Raw genomic sequence first — 11,806 nt, 5'->3', positions numbered from 1 at the left:
TTTGTAGCAACGTGGATGGAACTGGAGAGTGTGATGCTAAGTGAAATAAGCCATACAGAGAAAGACAGATACCATATGGTTTCACTCTTATGTGGATCCTGAGAAACTTAACAGAAACCCATGGGGGAGGGGAAGAAGAAAAAAAAAAAAAAAAAAAGAGGTTAGAGTGGGAGAGAGCCAAAGCATAAGACTCTTAAAAACTGAGAACAAACTGAGGTTTGATGGGGCATGGGAGGGAGGGGAGGGTGGGTGATGCTATTGAGGAGGGCACCTTTTGGGATGAGCACTGGGTGTTGTATGGAAACCAATTTGACAATAAATTTCATATATTGAAAAAAAAAAGCATGTAAAATAGGCCTCTTACAAACAAGATTTTAATATGATAGGCAAAAAAAATAAATCAACCCCTTCATCTCCCAATTCTTCTAGTTAACTATGGACAATGAAAAGAATTCTCTTTAATGTGTGGTTCCAAAATGAATGAAGGCCTTAAAATTAATCATTGTTAAAGAAATAATAACAAAATGAGTTTAAGAGTGGATAACAATTACCTAATAAAGATACCAAAACTATTGTTGTGATTTTAGCTAGAAACATAAATCATGCAGAAAACCATTCAAGTTATATTCAGAACATCTTAGAATCTGTTTAAATCTAAGGGCTAAGGCCAAAAGGAGGGGAGGAAATGAAAAATTAAATTTACTTGTCACATTGTGATTGTCTCAAGTGATAATTGTTATAAACTAGCTGGCTACAGGTCAAAACTAAACTCTAATGAGCCTATAATGATTTTAAATGTATATGTTTAGAAACAAAGAGAATACCAGAGACATTTAACTTTTCGGAAATGACCTAGTGGCAAAAAAGCCCTTTATAAAACTGAATTCTGTGGGGCACCTGGGTGGCTCAGTGGGTTAAGCATCTGATTGTTGATCTCAGGGTCATATGAGTTCAAGACCCATGTTGGGCTCCTCGCTAGGCTGGTGTGTACTCCAAAAAAGAAAAAAAAGAAAAGAAAGAAAAGAAAAGAAAAGAAAAGAAAAGAAAAGAAAAGAAAAGAAAAGAAAAGAAAAGAAAAGAAAAGAAAGAAGAAAACTAAATTCTGTGATGAAGTGAAGTGGTTACTTCATTAAATGAAGAAACAGTCTTTAATAACATTGAAGAATCTTCTAGATTATTTTCTTTTATTCTGTTTTTGGGGTTTTAAATTTTTTTTGAAGTTTTTTTCCTAAGTTTTGTTTTTTTATGTATTTATTTGAGACAGAGAGAATGCAAGAGGGAAAGGAGCAGAGAGAGAATCCCAAGCAGTCTCTGCACCACCAGCGCAGAGCCCAATGGCAAGGCTCAAACTCACAAACTGCGAGATCATGAGCTGAGTCAAAGTTGGACGCTTAACCGAATGAGCCACCCAGGCACCCCATATTTACTTATTTTAAGAGAGAGAGAGAGAGAGAGAGCGAGCGAGCACAAGCTGGGGAGGGGCAGAGAGAGAGAATTCCAAGCAGGCTCTACATTGTCAGCCCAGAGCCCAACACAGGGCTCGATCCCACAAACTATGGGTTCATGACCTGAGCTGCAATCAAGAGTTGGAAGCTCAACTGCCTGAACCACCCAGGCTCCCCTCTTCTATTCCGCTTTTTACAAAATAGAGCTTTAAAATACATTCACCTTAAACTCTGCAAATTACTCAAAACCTTTTTTCAATAAATCTTTTTCAGATTCACTGAGCATTCCCTCCCTTGAATATTTACTGAATCAATAAACCTCCACAAATTATTTTCTGGTGAGACTGCTTTATGCATAACCAAAATAATGGTTTTTATTTTAATTCTATGATAGCAATGAGAAATTAGAAATCTATTTATACACCACCAAGCAATTCTATAACACCTATTCATTTTGTATGTATACCATAAACAATGGATTTATTCAATAAAAACTAGTATTCAAATTAAATTATACTTTAAATACACAATCAATTTTTGTTACTTGTGGTAATTGTTCTACAAGTCACCACAATGAATTAGTGAATACTGAACCAGTATTCAGGTTTAGGGAATACATAGGACTAAGTTCCTACAAGCCTCTGATTCCATCTTCATCCACCGATCACTATGTAACCTTGTTTTAGGCTGTGTTTCTGTTTAAGGACACCTTACTTAATATATATTGGTGATTCATTAGCATCGACCTCACCGCCAACAGCACTACCTAATGCCTGAACAAAACTGAATGCATATATTTTTTTCTCCATGAGGCATATCACAGCCTTTTGCATTTAGGAACACCAGACAGAGCTTCAGCACTATAGTTGGGGGCTATTTAAAACTGAAATCACCAATAAAAAGCACAAAAATGCAAAAACCACGGCACTAAATAGAGCATAGAAGAGGACACTTACAGTACGAAAGCTGAAAACAAGAAGGCCTCGAGAGTCACCTTGTTCAACCACAGGTGTGAAAATGTGAGTCAGAAGACTCAACTTTTTTTTACCACTCTGCACGTGTCTAAAATGACCATGCAATTATTATGTGATTTTGGAATTACAAATAAATTTGAGATAGTAGACATTCACAAAGATAGAATGTGCAAATAATGAGAACTGACAATACAAAGAATGCCCAATTAAGTAAGTCTCATGGTAAATCCTTCAGTATTTCAATCTAGTCAATTTTGTAAATGCAAGGGTTTACTTACTGGTTATCAAGATGGGAAAATTTTTATGGAATTGTTTTTAAATTATCACACAAACACACCCATTGAAGCAGTCTATAAATTTTCACATAAAGAGTAAGGATGGAAAAATTATTTAAAACTTACTGCCTATTCTTTAAAAACAGCCACTGGGGGAAAAGCATTATAGAAAGAGATCGAAAACTGCAGCTTTTAAGAACATAATTTCTTATGAAGTATCTGTTTTTAGTATCTTTTTAGAGGAAAATCAGGTACATTGAAAAGTTCATAAGGATAAAAGTATCCTGAAGTATTAAAGCAATACGATACAAAATGTAAATTACGATATATTAGGTTAAGCTAAAAAGGCATGAAAAGACCATCAGTGTAGACAATTAGAAATTAATACTTAACAAATATATTCAAGCAAAGTACTTCAGTAAAATAAAAATAATTAATTCTCTCAATTCTAATTTAATTTATTTAATTGATTTAAACTATTATCCAATATAAGTATAATGTGTGTCCAGTTTGCATTCCTACTCTTTATAACAAAATTAAGATACATATGTAAATATAATCTATTCACACTGGTACTTGAAATGTATATTACTGAAAATGAAAACAGCAAGATACAGTAATTAAGACCAGAAGAGAATTTGAGAACTGGGAATCAAATCAAATCAAAGCCACCAACAGTTTTTCCTTTTAAATTTCAGATGATGTTCACTGCAGCACAGTTTTTGGCAGCAAAAAACTAGAAAAACTTGTCTTTTACTAGAGAACTCATTTAAATCACAGAATAGTATACAGTTTTTTAATAAGAAATGAGCTAGAATGTGTGCATGCATGTGTGTGTGTGTGTGTGTGTGTGTGGTGTGTGTCTATATGTGTATGGACTTCAATTATTAACACAGACAAGGAGAAATGTCTATAGTAAGGGGAAAAAGGCAAGTCACAGAATACGATGTATAATAGGATTCCTTCTTGAAAAACAAAAAACATAATTTGTTTATATATGCATACACAAACTACTAATGAGGAAGGGACTCTGGCACTTTCATTTTTTATAATGAGCATGTGTACGTTTTATAAGCATACAGGTTTTTGACAAGTGTTAGGTTGCCCTGCAATAGCTATTTTTAAAAAATAATGTGATACAAAATTCATGTTGTTTGAAAATGACTCCTATAAACTGAATTTATTCAGGTAAATTCTGCTAAATATAATTAAAGACAAACATTTCCCAATTCAATGAATTCGAGTATGTTCTCAAAATTCAACACTAACCAATCCCGCTAACTGAAATGTTTAATGATTTGTAACAGGGGTCAGCAAACTTTTTCTGTAAAGGTCAGACAATAAATAGTTTAGGTTTTGCAGACAAACATGGTCTCTGTTGCATATTATTCTTTGCTTTTGTTTTTTTTTTTTTACAAGCCTTTGAGAATGAACACACACACACACACACACACACACACACACACACACAACACTGTTAGCTTATTAGGTCCACAAAAAACAGGCCACAGGATTTGTCTTGCCGGCCACAGCTTGTCTACCACTAATTTATAACAATAAACCAGCACCTGCACATCTGATATTTTAAATATATTACAACAAAGGTATTAGAGATCACAAAAGAGTCAGTTTTATTCTGCATTAAATGAACTATGGTAGTATTGGAGCAATAAAGTGACTAATACACACTGAATCCTATTAAAATGCTATCCATTAATCAAATAATGATAAAAACACAGTAAATAAAATTTCAAGTATTCATATTATAAAAGCATGATCATGTGCACACCTGCAAAGCACACACATCCACTTGAAAAAGTCAGCTGAAATTAAAATACTACACATCAAAGCTGAATTTTCCTTTTATAATAATTAAAACCATTTACTCATTTAAATAATCAAAACTAGTCAATCATTTGTTTTAGATGTCATCAACCCTGAAAATTAAAAACTGAATTTAGAGGCTGGTAGAAATTATTAGGTTTTAATTTTTTAATTTGTAAGGATTATTGCAAAATATTAATCAACAATCTAAAATATTACACATAAAAAATTTTTTTAACATTTATTTATTATTGAGAGACAGAGAGTGTGAGCAGGGGAGGGGCAGAGAGAGAGGGAGACACAGAATCTGAAGCAGGCTTCAGGCTCTGAGCTGCCAGCACAGAGCCCGACATGGGGCTCGAACCCACAGACCGCAAGATCATGACCTGCACTGAAGTCGGCCGCCTAACTGACTGAGCTACCTAGGTGCCCCTAAAATATTACACTTTAAAAGTTTATATTCTTGGAAACTTGACTATACTTTTTTTCGCTGCCTGAAAGATAACTTTTATGTATCTCTGTCTAAAACTGAAAGATCCTTATTGTAATCTGAATGCTACTACCAAAGGAAAATTTCATGATGAATAATAAACTGAGACAAATTAACACTCTAAAATGAAAATGCGTCTCCCCACCTCTGTCCCAAGTAACCAAATAACCATCATAGAATAATCTTACCTAGACTGGTGGGTTTTATCAGTTCATCCAGTAAATCATAAAATGGTAATTTTTGAAGTTTTATATCCGGATGTACTGGGTGAAGGGCTGATGTAAGATGTGGGAGTTCCAGTTCATGTTTAGGTCCCAGAAGAGAAACAGGGAGTAACGGCGATGATGCAGGGTGACCATCATAAGTGAGTTGTGGAATGGTAGATGGAGACAAAGTTGCTGGCATAGGACTTGAATGGACACTGGGGATGGACAAGTCCGCGGGCGTCATGATTTTCTGGGGGAACCTCCGCCTATAGAGTTCTTTAATTTTCATTTGTACAGCAGGACTGCAGCCAGCCTTTAGCAAATGCAGGGCTTTTGTGAGAAGTTCGTGTTTGCGTCCGTGCTTGTTTCTCCCAGCGTAGCCCAACAGTACTTGGAGTTCAGAAACTCTAAGGCTCATAACCATTTGCTTCAAGACAAAACAAAATGTGAAATGTTAGTATTCCAATAGTATAACTTACAATATTAAACAATACTTTATTATAACCCTTTCTCCTTATGGCTTGCTTACAGGCCAGCTCATTTATAGTCAATTCTAGCTATTTCAAACTTAAAATAAGTAATCAAAGAAATTTTAAATTAATACTCATAAATTCAACAACTTCTACCCAGGGTTATGAAAGATGTAAGATTAAGTATTCACCAGGTAGAACCACACCTAACCTCAGTCCACCGTGTTGATTCAACTGTCAGCTATTCACCAAGCACTTACTGAGTCTCCAGGAGAGTGCTGAGTGCTATGTGGATGGCAAAATATAATGATGAGCCCTCAAGAACATTTATTTTCTTGGGGGGAAATTACATAACTATATACGAAACACATACACAGCCCACTTCAAACACCAGATGCACGCAGCAGGGTATAAATAACATACTATCAGGTATTACCTTCTATGCGGACCTTGGAATTTGTAGGACTTAAAAACTATATACCCTTTCTGACCCATTATTGACCAGATATATTCGATATTTTCATATTGAATTTTCGTATCAATATTTTCATATCATATCGTTGTCACTAAATCTTTATTATCTCCACAGGGTGTTGTCCCGCTCCTTCTTTACACATGAAGAAACTATGTAGTTAAGAAAGGTTAAATAACTTACCTAAGGCCACATAGCTACTAAGTAGCAGTCAGGATTCAAACACAGTTATGTATGATTCTAACCCCTATTCTTTCCACTACACCATTAGGAAAGGACAGAGCTGGAAACATAATATTGACACACTCCACTGGCAAGCCCAGGCTAAAAAGTCTAGGAATTCAATCCACATGCCATAATGTGTAAGGCTCTTGGTTTCCAAAATTGTTTGGTCAATATTTCTTCTTTTCCACCAATTACTAAGAGACTACCAACAGGAAATGCCCATCTATACCACTCCTCTCATTTTAAAGTGGAAAAAAAAAAAAAAGGAATCCAAAGAGAAGAAATGGCTTACCCAAGATCATATAGTATTAACAGCAGAATCCTGACTTTACCACCACTGACAGGGAGGTGTTAGGGTGGAAGACACAAGTAAGCTTATCACCAGCTATTTTCCCCAACTGTTTTATCCCCTCACCCCATACCAATTACCAATTCACAAAAGATAACCTGCCTTTCCTAATTCACCGCCACTCCCTGAGAGGACATTCTACCCCAGCCAATCCTCTTGAAGCTGTTTAGAGAGTGCAAAATAATTAAATAAAAAATCCAAATAGTGAGAAAACAGTATAAAGAGCTTTAGATCCAATATAGTTGGTAATTAAACATATGTGAGTCCTTCCTCTACTTCTCTGGCCTGAAAAATACTGTTTCTTCAAATTCTAGCTTTTGTCAGCCTTAGTCCATTGGGCCTGGCAATATTATTAGTGATTCTTTTCTCACTACTTTTATTGGCCACTTTTCATATCTTTACTAGCACTTGTCTTGCTTTATTACAATTTTCTATTTGTACAAGTGACTCCATGACCACTTTGAGGTCCTCCAGGGCACAAGCCAATGTTACCTGAGCCTGACAACAGTAGAAACTCATCAAATGCCTGGACAATGAATAAATGAATGAATGAAAGAACAAAATAAATAAGAAAATCACACCAAAAGAAAGAACAGGGGTGGAACCTACAACAATAAGTTATACATGTAACTATAACATAAATGCAAATGAACTCCCAAACTTTTATGTTCTATACAAGGCATGCAAAGAAATACTACAAGCCTTAAAAACAAATTCTACCCCAAATCCTCTAAATGTTCCTCTTTTTTAGATACGAACAGAAGTTAAATACTTACTATAATGTCAGCAAGATACCGATTTCTTTCTACTATCCAAATTGTCCTAAGAGTACAAAATAGTTTTAAAGATTCTTATGACTTATTTTAAAAGGAACTGGGACTTCAACTGAAAAGCACTGCGTTAATAAGTAAGCTTCTGCTTTTGGAGAAATAACAGAAATTATGCTTCAAAGATTATCAGTTAAAAATAAATTTAGGTTGGCATTAGTCAAATGTACACTTCATTTTACAGAGACAGTAGTAAAAATTTTAGAAAGAGAATAATGTCTTTCTACTTCAATTCCATTCTCCTAGGTCAAATACAAACAAACCTGAAATTCAGTGATTATCACAAACTTTTCACTGATGACAGTTTTTGTCCTTACTCTTTGGGTATAAGTATTTAAATGCACCACAGATATATTATCATTTTATTTATATGGAAGGACATATTGACAATTCACATAAAATAAAATCTCTTGCTTGATGGTCAAAAGAAAAAGGCTGATGACAGAAGTGTAATTTTTTTGTTCTTACAGGATGTGTAATTAACCATCACAATTAATGAGGTACTGTCCTTATTTTACAAATGAAACAACTGGGGGCATCTGGGTGGCTCAGTTGGTTAAGCGTCTGACTCTTGATGTCAGTTCAGGTCATGATCTCATGGTTCATGGGTTCAAACGTGGCACTGCGATCTGTGCTGACAGTGCAGAGCCTGCTTGGGATTTTCTCTCCCTCTCTCTCTCAAAATAAATAATAAACATAAAAAAAAAAAAAAAGTAAAACTGAGACCTAGGCAGGTTAAGAAAGTTGTTGAATACTATACAACTACTCCAAATGTTGTGCTCTTATACTATACCATCTTTTAGAGGAAACAAACCACGAGCTTTTCAATTAGGAAAGAGAAAAACCTTTCAAAAGACTAATTGACTTAACATCTAATCTCCATTTCAAGCATCAATATTTGGCTTAAAAGAATTGGTGGTTCAGATAAGAAAAGAATGCATCTGGATTCAAATGAACCATTGCACCTTAAAATCAGGTTTAGCGAAAGATAGGGTGCTATCCATTGCTGTTATTGGAGCAGCTTCTGCACGCTCTTAAGGACTGTAGTAAGCATACAGAATTTTTAAAAAATATTTATTTATTCTTGAGAGAGACAGAGAGAGCACAAGTCGGGGAGGGGAAGGGGCAGAGAGAGACAGAGGGGTGGGGGGAGGGAGGAAGACACAAAATCGGAAGCAGACTCCAGGCTCTTAGCTGTCAGCACAGAGCCCGACATGGGGCTCAAACTCACGAACCACGAGACCATAACCTGAGCTGAAGTCAGACGCTTAACTGACTGAGCCACCCAGGTGCCCCAGCGTGCAGTATTTTTAAAAACTAAATAAAAGGGGGGCCGGAAACACAAACATCTGAAGCATCACTCAACAAAAAGCTTCAGAGAAGCATGGAGCAGTCAATTCACAATGTAAAGTGTTGACAACACAGAGGAAAACTAAACACTTACATCTGAGATGTTGAAATGCAATATATTTTAATCTGTCATGTGTTTAAAAATCTCCATTTGTTAGCACTACAACAAAATGAATATTTATAACTGAGGATAACATCAACCACTGCTACTACTAGAAATCATTACCTCCTCAAATAGCATGCTGCTGACTCTACATCCCCAAATGATAAAGCTGTCAGAACCCTAGGGAATTCAGAATGCCTGAGAAATGTACATACTCTGAACACAGAGCATTCTGTGAGGGGCATCTTTTTAAAATTAATTTTTGGGGTGCCTGTGTGGCTCAGTCAGTTAAGCGTCCTTCTTCGGCTCAGGTCATCATCTCACGGTCCGTGAGTTTGAGCCCTGTGTCAGGCGACAGCTCAGAGCCTGGAGCCTGCTTCAGATTCTGTGTCTCCCTCTCTCTCTGCCCCTCCCCTGCTTACCCTCTGTCTCTCTCAAAAATAAACTTCTAGGGGCGCCTGGGTGGCGCAGTCGGTTAAGCGTCCGACTTCAGCCAGGTCACGATCTCGCGGTCCGTGAGTTCGAGCCCCGCGTCGGGCTCTGGGCTGATGGCTCAGAGCCTGGAGCCTGTTTCCGATTCTGTGTCTCCCTCTCTCTCTGCCCCTCCCCCGTTCATGCTCTGTCTCTCTCTGTCCCCAAAATAAAGAAACGTTGAAAAAAAAATTTAAAAAAAATAAACTTAAAAAAAATTTTCTTTAAATACAAAAATTAATTTTTTTAATTAAACAGGCATATGCACACAGTTTAAAAAGTCAAATAGTGCAAAGAGAGAGAAAACAGATGTCCCCTGCCCGGCTCCTATTTTTCACAACCCTGGGGCAACCTCTTTCAAGGCTTTTTGGCAATTTCTTCTGGCATTTTTCACTATATTCTATATAACAGGTTTATGTGTTCTTAAAATTTTTCCTTCGAGAAAAAAATGACTTATTATAAACAATAATGGTTTAGCGCTATGACATCTCTATCCCCAAGTTCCCATCATAATTTTTGGTTGAATCAACTGTTGTTTACATTATACTATGGTTGTAAATGATATTCACAGTTGAGCAAAGTACATCAGGATTGCTCTTCCTTTTTTGTATGACCTGGCTTTCCTTAGTTAATAACTGCACCATTTTTGCATTTGCTTAGTTTTCTAGGTAATTACTGCTAATTCATCTGTAAACTGCTAAAAGTATTATTAACTTTCCTACTAACGTATTCAAATACATCAGGTAAACCTGTTTTAATTTCTTTCTTAAATATATACCTTCTGTAGCCCTCCACCAGGTTCCAATTTGGACTGCTTACTCTCTAGACCTGGGACACAACTGTGGTCACAGAATTTCCCTTCAACATATCTTGGGGATTTCCCTTGTCCCTCTTCCATATTGGATCCCATTTCCTTGATCTCACTTTTTTCTCTTCGTTTTCTTTTTTGAGTAGAGTATTTCCTCCACTAGATTCCAGAGAAGGAACTAGAAGCTACAGTTTTTTATTCTTGGCATTGTCCAAAAATATCTTCATTTATCCATAATTAATAAGTGAGTTTGGCTTAGTATAGAATTCTAGACAGGAAAACAGGTTCTGTCAAAATTTTAACAGCCTTTCCTCAAAGTGTTCTGGCTTTGAGTGTTGCTGTTAAGAAGCCTGGCATCATCCTGATCTCCAATCCTTCATAGTCACCTGTATATCCCCCTCAGGAAGCTTATAGAAGCTTCTTTCTACATGCTCTGCAATTTTACAGTGTTGGGTCTTAGTGTTGGGTTGGGTTTTTTGGTAGGGCTTTTGTTTTTGCGCTAATTGTATGAACTGGTAATTGCTGAGTATTTTAAATTTAGAGAGGCCTGTCCTTCCATTCTGGGAGGTTTTCTTACTTTGTCTTTTTTCTAGTCCTTTTCTTGTATGCCTATTATTTAGGTACCGGTCTTCCTAGACCAATTCTCTAACTTGTCTTTATTTTCTTTTTTCTCTTGCATTTTACATCTCTTCCATTTAGCGCTATTTCCTGAGAGATTTCCTCAACTTGATCTTCTAACACTCCTATTAAAATTTTCATTCCCATGAGCTCTGCTCTGTTGCATGCCTTTTTTCTTTTCTTTTCCCCCTACGTCTTGTTCTTAGTTTTCATGAATGTAGTATCTTGTTTTCTCTCTTGACGATATAAATAAATTGGATATATGACATTGTTGTTTTCTTCTGCTGTCTGTGTGGTCTCTGTAACCTCTGGGTTCTTTTCTGCTATCTGCTTTGGTACCTGCCTTTCATGCCTGATATTTTCCTCAAATGACAGAGGATCACTGGTTTACATTTGTATCTGAAAGTAAGATACTAAAAACATGATCAGATGATCTGAGTGAACAGACTGGGGTACTTCATTCTAGGATGATCAGGCAGGAACTTGGCTATTTTGAGGATTCCTTTTTTCCTTTGATCTGATCACTTTTGACAGAGAGGAATCCTCTAGTGTTCTGCTTTGGCAGTATAAGATTGGCTTCCAGTGCTCTCAGGACAATGGGGAGAGGGGAGGGGGAGGTCTTCACCTTTCAAAAAGAAGACATTTCAACTGAATCTCCTTTCAGATATGTAAAATTTTACACACACACACACACACACACACACACACACACAGACACGTGTGTGTGTGTGTGTGTGTGAGAGAGAGAGAGAGAAAGAGAGGGAGAGAGAGAGAACACTATGCCAACTATAAAGGCAGGGACCAAATACAAAATAATATTCAAGCAATATCAACAAGTACTGCTTTTTGCTATTAAATAAAAAGTGCCAGGATTATTGTCTCATTAGTCATGACCTTAT

The 11,806-nt window shown here is 36.4% G+C and overlaps 1 protein-coding gene across 7 annotated transcripts in view; it reads right to left on the bottom strand.

Annotated features, from left to right (window-relative positions):
• Window positions 1-11,806, bottom strand: part of PIAS1 (protein inhibitor of activated STAT 1) — a 137,263-nt gene that overhangs the window by 87,985 nt on the left and 37,472 nt on the right. For all 7 annotated transcript variants that reach the window (XM_040493077.1, XM_040493076.1, XM_040493081.1 and 4 more), the window contains one exon: window positions 5,197-5,641. In XM_040493077.1, coding sequence (XP_040349011.1) covers window positions 5,197-5,641 — 445 coding nt within the window. The remainder of the gene's footprint in view (window positions 1-5,196; window positions 5,642-11,806) is intronic.

Source organism: Herpailurus yagouaroundi, unplaced genomic scaffold (genome assembly GCF_014898765.1).
Source record: "Herpailurus yagouaroundi ecotype Mexico unplaced genomic scaffold, PumYag 184, whole genome shotgun sequence".
Classification (NCBI taxonomy): Eukaryota; Metazoa; Chordata; class Mammalia; order Carnivora; family Felidae; genus Herpailurus; species Herpailurus yagouaroundi.
The sequence above is the reverse complement of the archived record's forward strand: the minus strand, read 5'-3'. Positions and strand labels throughout refer to the sequence as shown.